The sequence below is a fragment of the Macrobrachium rosenbergii genome, chromosome 16 (genome assembly GCF_040412425.1).
Source record: "Macrobrachium rosenbergii isolate ZJJX-2024 chromosome 16, ASM4041242v1, whole genome shotgun sequence".
NCBI lineage: Eukaryota > Metazoa > Arthropoda > Malacostraca > Decapoda > Palaemonidae > Macrobrachium > Macrobrachium rosenbergii.
In genome coordinates this window covers 38,801,262-38,819,329 of record NC_089756.1, presented here as the reverse complement: position 1 = coordinate 38,819,329, position 18,068 = coordinate 38,801,262, and the positions used below count along the sequence as shown (strand labels likewise).

Here is an 18,068-nt window from a genome sequence, read left to right as displayed (position 1 = left end):
AGTCAGCCTAAAGGAGCCTGATTATGTATTCTTTGTAATTTAGCTTGAAGTTTTAATTCCTTTGATATTATTATTCAGATGATGAACCCTATTCATATGAAACAAGCCTGAAGGGGACACTGACTGGAAATTCAAGCTTCCGAAGAATTTTATGGCGTTCATTCGAAAGAAGTAACAGAAGGTAAGGGGAAATGCAGAAAGAGGAGATCAGTTATAAGAAAAAACATAAATTAACAAATTAATAAATATGGTAACAGGCGCCGCTAATTGAGATGACCATATGTAATTATTTCAACAGGTAAAATGGATTTTACGAAGTTTCCTCTGGATATACGAAAATAATTTCTGAATTTTTATAACAGTAATATTTCAATTAAAAATTTGACCTTAGAAGAAAGTTTTGCCCATAGTTACAACAGTCTTTTTTGGGAACTTACATGATTCAGATGGTTCTACATTCTTTGTGATTTTAAATTTTAATGTCTTTCATGAAATGCAACTAGGTACAACTAATTAAGAACGCCAAAATTTTTTCCAACAGGTAAAAACGGATCTTAAAAAGTTGCCTTTCAAAATACAAGAGTAATTTCTGAATTTTTATGCCAGTTCTATTTTTTATCATCATTATCATAACTCTGCTGTCTACCATGATGAAATAGAAAAATAAATAGTTCCCACTTCAGTGAATAAGAAACACCTTCCCTATTTTAAATTCGTATCTTAGTTTGGCCCACCCCCAAAATCTGACGACCTAATCCTTACCGTAATGGCTGTATATTTTGGTACTTCGAAAAATATTAAATAGATGGATTTTTGCAAACTGGATTTCTTACCGGTCATGAATTTTCCTTCCACCTGGTTTGAATTCTGATCGCCACCAAAACGAATTACCCCTGGTTCCTGATACGTGGCCGATATACCGATTTTTCTTGGGGTTGTGGGGGAGGTGGTGTTTGGGGTGGAGGAGAAGGGTTGGGTGAGGTTGAGGGGTTCATATATCCGAGGCCTACGATTTTATCTTTTAATTTTCGTTAATTATTTTTTGGGGGTGGGGAGGGGGATAAAGGTAGAACTTCTCAGTTCCAGAGGTCCTTTATTTCTCACACTGTTGGATTGTGGAACAGTCTCCCTGAAGATGTCGTGCAATTGGAATCTAAAAGTTCAAGCGAAGATGCATTTCATTACTATCCTAATACTATTCTCCTTGCATTTCAATACATTTTTATCTGTTTATTAATTAATTTTTTCTTTTTAATAAGCGAGATCCTTTTTTTTTTATTTCCCTTAACTCCTCTTACGCCTTCCAAATGAACACCATATTTTCTGAAGGCTTGAATTTCAAGTCAGTGGGCTTGTTCCAAATGAATAAGGTTCATCTTATGAATAATTAATAATAATAATAATAATAATAATAATAATAATAATAATAATAATAATAATATCATCATCATCATCATCTTCTGTGGCCCACGGGAATAACTTTTTTTAGGATGTGAGTGGTTCCTGTATTCATGGCCGTCCTTTCTATCTTGTATTTTTTATTCTGTTTTAACTAATTTTTTTTTTTAGATTGGATTAGGGTTCCAAAAACTACTTATCTGATTTCTGACTCCAGACAGAGCTCACAGAAAAATTAATGCAACCCAACCAATTCAATATCTTTCCAATCTTTTGTAACTTGGCCAGTGTTCTTGTCATAAGTGCCATCTACTCTGCTTATTTCCCAATTTCCTGTTTATGTACCCTACCAACAATATTTGAGACATACTTCACATAAGCAAAGCAACTTAGATTAACGCCTTTCTTTATCTTTAAAAGGAAATAAACAGGAAATATCAACGTCTCTTCAAGCATCTTTATTTTCAAGCAAAGCAATGGCTCCTTTTCCTAACCACTGTTTTAATAAGATAAAGGAAAATGAAGGACACATAGCATTACTATCTTTTTTTTATTACAAGGTTCTCCAGCTCTTCAACATGGGGAGATGATCGGACAATTGGGGACACCATTGAAACCGTTTCTCGTCGCGAAAGTAAGTCTTAGGAACGAACCTACTTTCGGATTCACACGTTCATAGCAGCTTTCAGTGGAGGCGAGTTGCGGCTAGCAGTTCCCTCAAGAGATGGGCTTGGGTAATGTTTCTCAAATTTCTTGTGGTGCTTATCTCTAAGTGAAATGAGAGTTTATGGCTAGTTTGACCCTTATTGGACTAGTGTGACCCTCTGCTTAGTGCCTAAGTCAGCTTAGTTCAAATGCAGTTCTTGTCTTCTTGTTGGCGTATGCTGACGTTTTCTGCAGATTCGATTCGTCTTTTTCTAGTGTATAGAACAGCCGTGCTGGGCGACATGAATGCAGAAGTTCACTCATTTCTGTCGCCACGTCAAGTTTATATAATCAAGTATGAGGCATGTGAGAGTATACATGGTGTGTACCCGAGTGACATGTATTTTTATGTTTTAATACTGATTCATGTAACTGCAATCATGCACAGACTTGTACATTTCATAAATTTGTCATCTCTGATTTTAAGTAGACACAGCACACATATTTCGATATTAAATTGTGCATAAAGTCAGAGTTCTTCCATTTTCAGAAGTCATCAATTCAATCATAAAAACTGAATGTCTTAAGGTATGTCATTGTAAGTTCCAGTTCACTCAACATCTCATTTATGCCACTCATTTAGTCTAGGAACCAGGACGCAATTGAATCTATCTGTCACAATTAATAAATGATTTTCCACTTACAGGTAACTGGACGATGCGACAAATAAATCTGAGATGAAGCCGTGTCAGATCCTTCAAGGAGACGAATATATGATTGAAGATTATTTCAGTTTACACGAAACTAAAAAAAATAAAATGGAGTCAAATTGAAAAGTGGGCCACCAGCCTCTAGCCTCATGAAAAAGTCACGAATAGATATTTTTCTCTTAAAATGATAAGTTTTATGAAGAAACCTTGAAGCTCTTGCTAATACTGGAAGCATAAAAAGAAAGAAGGCGATATTTCCTTTGAATCCAGAGTTTTTGATATTATATAAACTATGTCAACTGTTTGTGCTCTCTTTTGAAAACTTTGTTAGCTTTTCTCCATTCATCACATGTTATTTTGCATGTGTGTAATAACAGTATATATATACATATATATATATAAAATGTATAAATTATATGTATTTATATATATATATATTATATATATATTATATATATGTATATGTATATCTACAAACATTCATATTGTCAACTCTTGCTCCAAATGTCTCCGTGTTTTAATATTATTTTGCAGCAAGCTTCAGTGAAAAGAATGAGAATAAATAAAATATCTTTATTTATAACATTCATAGAATATTTTTTTTTATACTTTTTAGGATTGCTTTACACATATCAGACATATTCAGTCACAGCTGGGCTAGATAAGTACATTTTTATGATGAATTAATTAAATATTAATTCTCCTAACTCAAAATGAATATATACTAATACAACTGTCTCATACTGGCGTGTGTATATATATATATATATATATATATATATATATATATATATATATATATATATATATATATATTATATATATATATATATATACTATATATATATATATATATATATATATATATATATATATATATATATATATATAAATTAAGATTACCTATTGTAATAAGGTAAGCCAATACATTGGGTCTCGAAAGGAAGTAACAAAATATAGAGTTCAATTCATAATCCTATTTTAATTGGGTAATTTTCTTTAACGCTATACAACTTCAAGAAGTTTGTGTGTGAATTCATACACACACGTATAATGTATATATGTGTACATACATAGTAACGAGGATATATAATAGCTCTCTATATTATGGGGAAAAAATAAATAAAATATTATGATACAATGCCGAAGTTAGACATCCGAGATCGAAGGTGAGAGAGAGAGAGAGGGCGGGGGTTGGGGGAGGAGGAGCGGGGGGACTTAAATCATCATAAACTTAGGTGCAGGCGCCGTAGAAATCCTCCACTCTGCACTGCCTGATGCAGCAGTTCTTTCTGATGTCTCCGAGGGTCATCGAGGGGACGAGGGGCCAGTCGATCTCCTTGTCTCTCTTCGCTACAGATCCTTTCAAAGAGGGGAAGAGGTCCTCCAGAGGGATCCTTGGGTTTCCCCTCTGCGATGCGGTTTCTACGTTCCTGAGGAGAGGTCTGAGGAGGTGGTGGTGGAGGTTCGTCGTCCTTGGCTGACTCCTCTCGTCTGGCAGGGATGGGAGGAGGAGGCCGTTTTCTTCGAGCCATGCTGAAAGATTCAAAGAAAACGGAGGGTGGAGTATTTTGATGGGCAACACATGTATATTTTCTTAGTCGATTTAGATTCTAGAGGGTCGTCCTGTTAAGTGCCTGTGACTTAGATAACAGAGGCTCGTCCTGTTAAGTGTGTATCCTAGATGCCAGAGTTTTGTCTACATTCCAGTTAAAATAGAAACGGTATTGAGAATTCTGAGCCAATTTTGACTATATTCCAGGCAAACCGAAACGTCATTGAGAAATTTTTGTCAATTTTGTCTATATTCCAGTAGAAACAGAGATGGCATTCTTAATTTTGCGTGAATTTTGTCAATATTCAAAGGGAGTGGAGACGTTACTGAAAGTTTTGAGCCAGATTTTGTCTCCATTCCAGGGCGATTTTGGTCCAAATTTTCTCTATATTCCAGGTGAAAATGCGACAATATCAAAAATTGTGCGCCAGACTTTGTCTACGCATCAGAAGAAACATAAAAAATCTTGAAAATTTGGTACGGTTTTACAAAGTTTTTGGCAGCGTCGACTAGGCCATCCATCTCATATAAATGAAAGACATAAAGGATTGTTTTTCACGCTTGTCTCTCCATAACAATTTCGCCCACTGTCAAAAATGACAGAAACCAATACTTCAAACATTCTTAATGCGTTCTCACTCTCTCTAGCTTCATCATTTGCTGACCTAAGCAGTAACTACATTATGTTAACAATGATATTGGAAATATATAAAATCGGTTGACTGGAAAGGGTAGTGGATGAAAGCACAATGAGAGATGAGGGGAATAACAGGTTTGACGAAACAACGATGACAGCAGGATGCGAATGCAAACGACTGGGAAAACACTAAGTGTCAATGGAAATATGAGAACATATTGTTCATCAAACACTCCTTTACGGAAGTGAGGTGTGACGTTGAATGCGAATGAAAGAAAAAATGTTGAATGTGCTGGGATGAATTTCTTCTATGGTATATAAGAAGTAAGATGGACTGCAAGAGTGAGAAATGTGGAGATATGTAAAAGTGATAAAAATGTTAACACAGAAAAGATGGTTATGCAGAGTGAATGCAAGACTGAAAGGGAGGCAGAATAGAAATTGCTGGATAGATGAAGTGGAAGAGAGATGGACTGGGGGGTTTGCATTCAGGATAGAGCTGAATGCTACAGAGTATATTGGGAGTTTGAGGCAGTGATGGTAAAATGTGGGTGCATGAAGAAGGTTCACCTTCAATTACTCAGTTAAAGGTCTTCCTTTCCTCCTTCCTTCTTCTTGGCTTCCACAATACCAAACCGCCTAAAATAACATGGATCCATCCTCCCACCTAAAATAACCTAATTGCCATTGAGACTTTTCTTCACATTTCTCATCCTTTCAAATCTTCTTATGCCAATTATATTACAAATAGTTCACCTCAACAGAGCCAACCTTATTTACTACATTCCCACTCACGGACCTTTCTTCATTTCCACTGAACAGAATAGAACAGAATATATACTTTAGGCCAAAGGCCAAGCGCTGGGAACCTACGAGATCATTAAGCGGTGAAACATAAATTGACAAGTCAAAAGTCTGAAAGGTGTAACAGGAGGCAAACCTCGCAGTTGCACGATGAATCAATTGTTGGGAGAGGGTCGAAAGTAAGATGGAAGAAAGATAATATGAACGAGGGTACAGTAAAAGGAATGAAAGGGGTTGTAGCTAGGGGCCGAGGGGACGCTGCGAAGAACCTTAAGTAATGTCTAAAGTGCACTACATGAGGTGCAATAAAGGCACTAACCGCCTACGGGACATTTCCATTGAAACTGCAAATCTCCTCCCAATCTTTTGCACGCATCCTACTGCCTTCCCTGCTTCACTTATTTTGTGACTCATCCACTACTGCCAATCAACTGTCTCCATTCCTACACCATCCATATTAACATTCACTGTTCCTTCTTCACGATTTCCATATAAACTCACGACCTTACTCTTGTTCACATTTACTTTCAAAAATCTCCTCCTGTGAACAACTTCAAACTCTCACTAGTTTCTGTTGTCTTTCCTTTCACTGTCCACAATCAGTGCTGCATCATCTGCAAACATCGGCCATTCTGGAAGCGTACTTGAGGTCAAACAGCAAGTAGGCACACACAGCGACACTGGCTTGCAAACAGAAGGAAAGTGTTTTTTCTGTAGTGGGTTTGGTAAACCTGTGCGCATGCAAATCAGAAGACGCGAGTTTAAATCTTGCTTGAGGGCTGAAGTTCAACAATTATACTTATATGCAAGTGATAGTGAAGGTCTAACAGCTAGTAGGAGTATGAAGTGGCCCAGACTTCTGCATAGAAGAAAAAGCTTTCTCCAGTGGTGGGATCAATAAGGCTGTGTGCTTGCCACTCGGAAGACACAGGTTCAAATCCCAACTGACAGCTGGCGTTCGATTCTCTCATTCAATTGTCAGCAGCAGCATTCACCAGTATCACGTGAAAAGGTGATATATATATATATATATATATATATATATATATATATATATATATATATATATATATATATATATATATATATATATATATAATCTGTACGTATAAGTCTGAAGTTTTGTCCCTATACACACACGTCTTTTTCGTACTCATTAATATTAAGCCATAAATATTTAATACCCCGTTCATTAAAAGACAGTACACAGCCGACTTGACCAATCGTGTGTGTATGTATATATATATATATATATATATATATATATATATATATATATATATATATATATATATATATATATATATATATATATAAATATGTGTGTATTTATGTATACATACAGTATATATATATATATATATATATATATATATATATATATATATATATATATATATATATATAATGTATATATATAATCAAGCAGTGCCGTTGATATTACAAAGACTGACGCGGCATCGTTCACAAGAAACTGGAAATTATATCAATGTCCCTGGCCTGCCTTAGTTTATACCAGTTATTTCTGTCATCTGAAATTTTGAATTGAATCGAGTTTGTTCCAACTAGCGGCCCTGAATAGAGAGAGAGAGAGAGAGAGAGAGAGAGAGAGAGAGAGAGAGAGAGAGAGAGAGAGAGAGAGAGAGAGAGAGAGAGAGACTAAAGTATTATCAAATAATCTTCTGAATGGAAATAACTATGCTTTTGGGAAGAAAAAAAATTATTCTACTTAAATGAATCTGATTGAATTACTCCAAGCGTAATCTGGCCTTCGTGTTAATTAGAGATCCAACCTCGTCACACGGATGTCTTTCGCAATTTGTGGCAGCTGACACACGCCGTGAAAGGGTTACGTCATTCCTCATAAAATCATGTCGATTTCTGGTCTGACTTAACTCGTATTCAACCTTTTCATAGCTTTAATTTTTTTTTTTTTTTTTTGGTCTGAGTTCAGTCATTTTCAAGCATTTTATAGCTTTCATTTCTTGGACTGATTTCAATCATACTGAATCCTTTTATAGCTTTCATTTCTTGCACTGATTTCAGTCATATTGAAGCCTTTTATAGCTTTTTGTATTTTTGGTCTGATTTCAGTCACTTTCAAGGATTTTATAGCTTTCATTTCTTGGATTGGTTTCAATCATATTGAAGCCTTTTATAGCTTTTTTTATTTTTTTGGTTTGATTTCAGTCACTTTCAAGCATTCTATAGCTTTCATTTCTTGGACTGATTTCAATCGTATTGAACCCTTTTATAGCTTTCTAATTTTTGGTCTGATTTCACTCCTATTAACACTTTTATAGCTTTCATTTTCGGTCTGAATTAACTCAGATTTAACCTTTCCAAAGCTTTCATTTCTGGTCTGATTTTATTCATATTTAATCCTTTTTCTCGTGTCATATTTCACTCATATTCAACCGTTTTATACCTTTCATTTCTTTGTTTGATTTCGCTCATATCAACCATTTCATAGCTTTCACTTTTCCTGTCACAGAAAGGTAGGAGATATGACATTGGAGCAGATTCTCAAATAGCTTTGTTTTTCATATCAAAATGGCTGAAAGGAATTGATTAAGTCCTAAAAAATTTACCGCAAGAAGTTCAAGAAGGCTCGGAATAACAATTCATCTTCAATTCCACTTGGAACGAAGAAGCTCCCCGATACAGAAAAGGTCACAGGTGAGAGAGAGAGAGAGAGAGAGAGAGAGAGAGAGAGAGAGAGAGAGAGAGAGAGAGAGAGAGAGAGAGATTACAAATCTCGAAAGATTTTTGTAAAAAATGGTATATATGGTATCAAAGGCAACATTGACTCTTCAACATGAGAGAGAGAGAGAGAGAGAGAGAGAGAGAGAGAGAGAGAGAGAGAGAGAGAGAGAGAGAGGACCATGATGGTCCGCTTTTCATACTGGCCAGCCTTTGAAGCTGATCGAAAATAAATATTGGAACTCGCAAGATGAGATTCAAAGTACGAGATTGCATAATGATAAAAGTCAGCTCCACTAACTTGGGTTTATGGTTTAACACAGTTTCGAGGAGATTTTCTGTCAACAGAACACGAGTTTTCCCCCCCCTTTTTTTTTTTTTGAGGAAATATGGAACTCGTTGGCCCACTTAACGTTTGGGAACATGGGAAAGGGTCTGATTAGCCAAAATAAGCCAAAATTGGTGATTTCCCAGACTCCAAAATATGGCGATCGTGGGATGAAATGTGAGTGTAAACAGATCTCTCTCTCTCTCTCTCTCTCTCTCTCTCTCTCTCTGGGTAAATATGAATCAAAACGACTTTTAAAGACGAAAGGAGAACTTATTCAAAGGGAAAATAAGAGACCAACAGCAGCTGTCTAGCAACCAGGTACATAAATCACTGGTTATATCAACAGGGGCATAACTTAAGCTCATTCATACTGTTCCTTATATCACGGGGATCGAACGCCGGTTCCTCATTTGTGTGTGTGTGTGTGAGAGAGAGAGAGAGAGAGAGAGAGAGAGAGAGAGAGAGAGAGAGAGAGTGAAAGCGTACAGGATGCCTAGTTTGGACCCCCTGACTCTGCCCAACCGACAGATGACCCTGTTTCATAGGAATTACTTGTCACCTCTGCCACATATTAACTAGGATTTTGAGAAAGGATTGATTTATGCTCTCTGGCGTCGCAATATTTGGAATTAACCTGGGAATCAATCAATAAAATAGATTTTCAGATATAATAAAATGATTTCGTCTTTCATAAAGCTGCAATGTGCATAATACAAATTTAAAGAAAATTTTAACTGTATATATTGTATATCTGTGTGTATGCGTGTATCTAAACACGCCTTGGACTTTAGAATTGCCATATATGATTCATCCCTTAGTTAATGTCACAGAACTGTTCATAACTTGCATTTCTTAAGATTAAAACAATAAAATAATCATTATTGTCCCCCCGTACACAAATCATCACCCCACTTAACTGACTTCAAAAATAAAGTTAGAATTCAAATTAAAAACTGCCTTGGGTCTCTCCTCACGTACTCTTAATCACTTTCTTTTCCACTTCCTCTTAGAAAAAGCTACAATACATAATGCTATGTAAGTAAGTGAATTACGAGTTTATAGTAATGCAATGTTTGAAGTCAAATAGTTACCAGCGTTTATCTATCTGTAAAGCCTATCTAAAAATTTTGGAGAGATCTTATTTCCGCTAAACGGGCCTAAGTGCTTCCGTCCCAGCCCGGGATCGAACATTATATATATATATATATATATATATATATATATATATATATATATATATATATATATATATATATATATATATACATAGATATAGAGTATGTACAAATATATATTATATATATAATGTATATATATAGATATATATATGTATTTATATGTAAATATATGTAATATATATACTGTATATGTATGTATATATATATATATATATATATATATATATATATATATATATATATATATATATATATATATATATATATGTTGATTAGCCACGTACATCAATCACACAAAAACAAACCAAGACCACAAAACACAAAGCCACGAGAGATTGTTTGTGCTGTAAACTAAACAAAGCAAAAAAAAAAAAAAAGCCCCAACAAACCTTTAACGCGGTCCCCCCCAAAAAAAAAAAAATAGAAAATAAAAATCAACTAACACAAACTCTTCTTACCTTGCAAATAATTAAGCTGGCTGCTGGTGATATTGGCTGGTTTATTCTGGCGACCGCAGTCTCTACCTGTTGAAAATGAATAAATGTATGTTAGATTATAACTCTCTCTCTCTCTCTCTTTGTTATGAACTTTTATCAGAGCCAGTTCAGATACTGATATTTCTCTCTCTCTCTCTCTCTCTCTCTCTCTCTCTCTCTCTCTCTCTCTCTCTCTCTCTCTCTCTACTCACTTCACTTCTTATGTTTGATTTATTATTATTATTATTATTATTATTATTATTATTATTATTATTACTAGTTATAATGATGAAGCTATCATGAGCATTGTTACTCCATTCAATTTTTATTTAAATAAATCTGTGATTTATTATTAAAATGAATATATATACATATATATACACATATTTTAGTTTTATTAAATTATACAGCTTAAATTTACAATATTACGACATACTGTCATAATCAATTACGTAATATACTCAACATCAGTACGACACAATCACAACTAATTTAAATATTTAGGCGTTGCCATAATTTTCCGACTACACAGTCATACAATATTATGAGTACAGCTTTAATGGTCAACCTACAATTATTTTCTGAGATTACTGAAAACGACATGCAGAACGAAGGCTCCTAATTGGAAGCTTACAAAAAAAATCCTGAATTTGCATGCGGTTATGCAATGGGCTCAGTGTATTAACACGAGCTAATGTGTGTGTGTATAGTTTGCGTGTGTGTGTGTCTGCATGTACACCTGTGTATATTCATTTATTTATATATTTATCTATTCAGGAACTACAGCCTGTATGAGTGGAAAGGTGTATTTAAGCACTAATTTCTAAGAGTGATTTAGTGAGTGGTTGGATTTTACTTAGATTGCATCGTATTTATAAGCTTGTTGTTGCTGACTGTGCTTGTAGGTTGTTACCCGTGTGTCCAAGGAGTGTTATGACCAAGCGGTTGTTGATTAGGTTTTTTTAGGATAAAGGTTATAAAGAAGTGGGAAAACCAATCTCAGGTGAACTGCTGAATGTCTGATGTTTAAAAAATTGCATAATGCTGAAGATTTAAATCTAGTTTTAGACGTGCTTGCGGAAACGAGAGAGAGAGAGAGAGAGAGAGAGAGAGAGAGAGAGAGAGAGAGAGAGAGAGAGAGAGAGAGAGACTAACAACTATTAATGCATCATCCTGCAGAGTGTGTGTGTGTGTGTGTGTGTGTGTGTGTGTGTGTGTGTGTGTGTGTGTGTGTGTGTGTGTGTGTGTGTGTGGTTACGTTACCAATACTCAAACAAGAGAGGAATTAAAGTAGGTAATTTGAGGCAAAAATGACTTCAAGAAGAAACACGGAACCACTGAATCACATCGAGTCGAACTTACCGTTGTCACCGCAGAGTGGTTGCCTTGGAACCATGCCTAAGGATCCCATCATAGCAAGGTCGTCATCTGAAACGAAAATTGAAATCTTTTAAAACGTCTTTCTTCTTAATGGTTTTGCGAGGTGAGAGGTTCGGTCATGAAATGTTTAGCCTGAAATATTTTTCAAATATCGATTTAGCGGAATAGCTTTCGTGATATGTCCTTCAAACTGTCAAAATAAATGTTCAATTGTCTTGATATATTTTGCCAAGCCATACCGCTTACGTAGTTGACAATCTCAAAGGAATGAGGTTACTTATATTTTGCTTTGTGTTATTATTAGAAACAAATTAGGAACATAAAAAAGACAGTTTCGATATTTTTCTGATCATAAAATTACCAGGTGATGAATATGAAATGATAAAAGATTTACTTTAAAATGTCAGGTGATTCATCTCCACAATCAGCCTATTGTTTACTAATATTGTTTTACTATACACAGTGGAACCAGCTATATTAATCATAAAAGGGATTTAGTTTTAACGTACACAAACTAAGTGTACGAAGAGAGAGAGAGAGAGAGAGAGAGAGAGAGAGAGAGAGAGAGAGAGAGAGAGAGAGAGAGAGAGAGAGACTCCTAGCTCGCACAACTGTCCCGCTGTCTTTGTGCCCATATCAGCAACCACACGTGAGCAAAATCCTCACGCTTGACGCAGAGTATAAGCCTGAAAACTCCCGATAAGATACGAAATACTTAAAACCCATCTCCTGTCTTTTGATGTGGAAGTAATGGATATTCAAGTAGACTGACAACTCCCCCCACCTCACCCCTCCCCCCAACCCCCGCCCTTCGGTTTCACGCGAACCTCAGACGTCGTCTTATTGAAATTCTCATCAACCGGCACGTCAGCCAGTGACAACGCCGAGATGCGAGAGGAATGTAAACAAACCGCGCTCCAACGCCCGGGGATTAAGTGACATCTCCGCGGCGTTCCGTCCCTAACGCACTCAAAAGTCACCGAAATATGGGTTTTGATGAAATGAAAATAGAGTGGATTAATCTACTTTTTTTTTTACTTTTTTTTTCGCGTTGCTAGGGATGCTGGGAGCCTCTGCTTTAGGAGATAAGGGAAGCTTTGATGGACTGGGCATTATGGGAGGCTGAAGGGTAGCCCCTAAGTACAATGCCTCTTTTATGGGATCTAGATTAAAGTGTACCGCAGCTTCCCCTCTAGATTATTTTAGATTTTACGATAAAGGTTACCTTTAAACAGAACATACAGGAAATCGAACCCCGGATCCTCTCTGTTGTCAGGTGAGTATCATGACCTCTCTCTCTCTCTCTCTCTCTCTCTCTCTCTCTCTCTCTCTCTGTTATCCAAAGGTCGATCCGAGATATTATCTTTTATTCTATGAAAATCTCCTCTCAGGCCAACTTTCAGTTTGTTCTGAAATCCTTTGTTCGAAGACGCGTCTGAAATTTCCTAAACGCAGTATCCTTCCCCCACTTGCAAAGGACGCCTACAGGATTCCTGAAGTTTCCTATAGAGGAGGATCCTCTGACGCCGTTACCTGATCTTCCCGCGCGAAGTTACTCGAAGTTACTCTCGAGTTATCTCGCTTCTTTCGTCTGGAGAAGAAACTCATCTTACGGTTTTGTCTTCTGGGAGGAAATGACTCCTTGAAAATAATTTGAGGGATATTTTCCGATTCTGTGAATTATTTCGGAATAATTCGCTCTCGATTTCGGACATAATTGAAGAAACGATAATCGCTACCTGACCTGAGGATGAGTTCGTTAACACTTTTCTGAAGTGCGCATTAATTAAAACCTGGCCTAAAGGGTGCGTTCATTAAGTGCCTGATTTTGTTGGGGGGTTCATTAGGAACATGGGTCAAGCCGCGTTCATAAGCAACCAAATCACGACGTGGAAGTTACCTAGTGAACGCAATCAAAGACATGTATAACAAGCGCAATCGAGTTTTCTGTACAGCGTATAATCAAGGCCACCAGAAACGGATCTATCTTTCGGTGGTCTTGGCATAATGCTGTATGAGCCGCGGCCCATGAATCTTTAACCACGGCCCGGTGGTGGCCTGTCCTATATCGTTGCCAGATGCACGATTGTGGCTAACTTTAACCGTAAATAAAATAAAAACTGCAGAGGCTAGAGGGCTGCAATTTGGTACGTTTGATGATTGGAGGGTGGATGATCAACTTTCCAATTTGCAGCCCTCTAGCCTCAGTAGCTATTAAGACCTGCGGGCGGACGGACAGACAAAGCCGGCACAACAGTTTTCTTTTACAGAAAACTAAAAATCCACTTTTCTCTTTTATGTATAAATCCCTGTTTCAGTTTATACATTAAACATACAGCAAAAGTTTATATTCCTATCTTTCAGTCGTTCTAAACCACTCCACGCAGAGAAATAATTAGAAACGATTGTTTAATATCCGAACGGGAAATAACAGCATTCCGTTCTTTTTCTGTCCTCAAAAGACTTAGAAACTATTTTAGAGTTTTGCGTTGTTGTATATCAGATTATTCGTACATGAAAATGTATAAAACGCACAGGAATGGGAAATAGTTTCGGAAAGGCAACTGTTGGAATGCCTGATTAATGGGAGTAGATTTTGACCAAACGCAAAAGAATCGTTGTGAAGTTTGGCAAATAATAACTCAAACGCTGATTATTAGAACCTAAAGAAAGGAACTAAACACATTGACAAATAATAATAATAATAATAATAATAATAATAATAATAATAATAATAATAATAATAATAAAATAATAAACGAACAAGTCAAAATGTGCTTGAAATTTGCCTCTCAGTTTTCAAGAGAATAAGATACTTTCGTGGAAAGCCGAGAAAAATCACCAGAAAACACAAACAAATTAATACATTAATAAGTCAATAAGCAAATACGGAAGTGAATCAATCAATCACCCACACAATCAATCAATGAATCAAGATAAGCAAAGCATCACTGGATGCACCCCTCAAGCAATTAACAAACGGAAATCAAAACAATTTTTACAAACTTCGCACATGTATGTATGTCAGTGAAGCACCGCTCATTTGAAAAACAAAATTATATTCTTCCTAATTATCGGGAGAAAAATACCTGGATGTTTAATATCACCTGAAATGAAATAATAATCAAGGAAATTATTCATTATCAGTAAAGAAGAAAGCCACCAAAATTAGCATCAAATCTTTTTCCTCTCATTCTGTTCAGTGTCCTGAAATGTGATCTCATGGGCGCGTTCTCTCCTAATGAGAGGCGTCGTCGGATCATTGCAGATAACGAGATGAAATTGCTCTCTCTCTCTCTCTCTCTCTTTTTTTCCCGATTTTTCTCCCAAGACTTTGACTCGTAAATGATACTGCAGACCTAACGTTTTGTTTCTCTCTCTCTCTCTCTCTCTCTCTCTCTCTCTCTCTCTCTCTCTCTCTCTCTCTCTCTCTGACCTTATTTTTCCCCCCATGACTTAGATTCGTAAACGATACAGAAGACCTGACATTTTGTTTCTCTCTCTCTCTCTCTCTCTCTCTCCCCTGATCTTATTTTTCCCCCAAGACTTAGATTCGTAAATGATACTGAAGACCTGACATTGTTTCTCTCTCTCTCTCTCTCTCTCTCTCTCTCTCTCTCTCTCTCTCTCTCTCTGATCTTATTTTTCCCCAAGACTTAGATTCTCTCCTGACGTTTTCTCTCTCCCTCTCTCTCTCTCTCCCGTATAATGTATAGTTCGTGGCTGACTTTCTTTTCGTAAGATGAACAAACCCACTCAGTTTGAATTATTTATTGCTTTAAAAAAATTATTTCTGTCGCTGAGACCAACCAGTTGCGACGCCAGATTACATGCTGAGAAATCATGGCATCAGTCTAGCATTGATAATATTGTACTTACTGTACTTCGAATTATATATTACAGTGAAAATGATTGTGCTTCATTCTCTCAAATGTCCTTCTTGTAAGTTATTATTATTATTATTATTATTATTATTATTATTATTATTATTATTATTACTATTGACTAGTATCTTTCACTGAATTTCAAATTTCACCTTAAAACAAAGACAAAACACGGATTTATTTGTGCCACAAAAAAATATTTCCAAAATTAAGAGGCGAATTATTTTATAACCTGCTAAATCATTTTTGTCAGGCCTTTGTAAAACCCATTTCGCACAAGAGGCTAAACTAGTTGAGTGAAACAACAATCAAAGATGTTTTAAGTCATATAAATATAAAATTCCTATAACGATAAAAGAATTCACAGTTCCTATAAAAATTATAAACAATTCACAGTTCATATTAAAATGATACAGAATTCACAGTTCCTATAAAAATGATAAAACAAATTCACAGTTCCTATAAAAATGATAAAGACTTCACAGTTCCAATGAAAATGATAAAACAAATTCACAGTTCCTCTAAAAATTATAAAGACCTGACAGTTCCTATGAAGATGATAAAGACTTCACAGTTCCCATAAAAATTATAACGAATTCACAGTTCAATAAAACACACACCCGCAACTCAAACACACAGATGTGAGAGTCTGACCAGTCATATTGTTTCACCAAACATTTCCATAACACTTCGTCCGCAAATTAACCTTTGGCGTTCGTCCCACTGCCGTTGGCGCTTTAAAAATACAAAAAGAAGAAAAAAAAATTACACCACGCTTAAAATACACCGACATTTGTATCCGTGTAACCCAACCATACGGGGAAAGGGCAGATATACACGGTTTGCGTATACGAGGCTACTCATACGGGCTTTGCCGGTCGTAAATATATTCCAATATATTCCGCTCGGAATATATTTACACCCGTGACAGTTGGGGAAATGGAGGAAAAATCAGCATAAAAATGTTTTTTAAAGGTTACTTTAAATATATTGTAGGAAATGGTGCATGCAGTGTTTTATCACTGACTGATCCGTGAATTTTAAGGAGACGGGGGCCCCTGTGCTTAGATTTGAACACACACACATATATATGTATATATACAAATATATATATATATATATAGTGTGTGTGTATAAAATCTAACGATTTTGTTTAATATTTCACAGTGGCACTAACCCGGATTATCTTTATGATTGAGAAAAAATGCCAAGTTAATTCTATTTTTGTAAACAGCATTTCTAATTAATCTTATGACATAAGGTGGGTAATTATCATTCCTTAAAAACATCAAAACTTAAACAAAACACTTTAACAAGTTGCAACTGCACTTTTGTCTATCGGGATAAAAATGCAAATCCGCCCTAGATATTAAAGTTAGATAAAAAAAAATAGATATGAAAATAAATCGTGCTTAGTAACGTCAAGAGGAAGATCATTTATTTTATAGCATTCTTGGCGATTTAAGCTGAACGTGAAATGTCAAATAGTATACCAAGCAAGGGGTCTGAGAAATTTGCATATCACGTGCGTAAAGGGAGAGAGAGAGAGAGAGAGAGAGAGAGAGAGAGAGAGAGAGAGAGAGAGAGAGAGAGAGAGAGAGAGAGACCTCACCTTACAGTTCGTCCGGGTTGCCCCAGGTCCCTCAGTGTGAGAGAGAGACTGATAAAGAGTAAGAGGCAGAGAGAGAGAGAGAGAGAGAGAGAGAGAGAAAGGTTGGTCCCAGGAACAACAGTAACGTGTCGTATGCAAATCAGACGAGAGTAATTTACGATGCAAAAGGTGATTTTTCGATACCCGGGATATACTGTAACAAATCAAGTTGTTACCAATAATAACTTTGATTCCAAAAAATGGTGGCCGCCACGATTTGCCTAAATTAACTTTGCTTCAGTAAATAGTCGAGCAACTCGTCAACGCTTCATTTGTTGCCCACACAGTTAATCAAAAACACTCATGGCTCTCCAAAATAGCCTACTTAATATCCTTAGAAGAGGGAATATAGGATTTAGGCCAAGGCCCAGCGCTGGGACCTACGAGGTCATTCAGTGCTGAAACGGAAATTGACAGTAGAAAGGTTTGAAAGGTTGTAGCAGGAGGAAAACCTCGCAGTTGCACTATGAATCAATTGTTAGAAGGTGGAAAGGAAAACGAAAGAAAGAAAATGTGAACGGAGGTACAGTAAAAGGAATGAAACGCTTAATATTCTTGAAATTCATTCGCATTAAGAAACGGCCTCCCAGTTCCGTGACCGTAATTCTCATCACATTTCGAACAGAACACACTCGACCTTTCATCTGAACTCCTCCGATTCCATATTATGGAACGAGAAAGGCTGCAATGATCACAAATGAATATCCCAAATGAAT

General features: G+C 36.2%; 1 protein-coding gene across 3 annotated transcripts in view; it reads right to left on the bottom strand.

The window, feature by feature from the left end:
• Window positions 1-3,720: 3,720 nt before the first annotated feature.
• Window positions 3,721-18,068, bottom strand: part of LOC136847322 (uncharacterized) — a 74,530-nt gene continuing 60,182 nt past the window's right edge. For all 3 annotated transcript variants that reach the window (XM_067118883.1, XM_067118882.1, XM_067118884.1), the window contains exons 3-5: window positions 11,800-11,865; window positions 10,420-10,485; window positions 3,721-4,289 (exon numbers count right to left, since the gene is read on the bottom strand). In XM_067118883.1, the coding sequence (XP_066974984.1) occupies window positions 3,988-4,289; window positions 10,420-10,485; window positions 11,800-11,865 (434 nt within the window). In that variant the 3' untranslated portion in view covers window positions 3,721-3,987. The remainder of the gene's footprint in view (window positions 4,290-10,419; window positions 10,486-11,799; window positions 11,866-18,068) is intronic.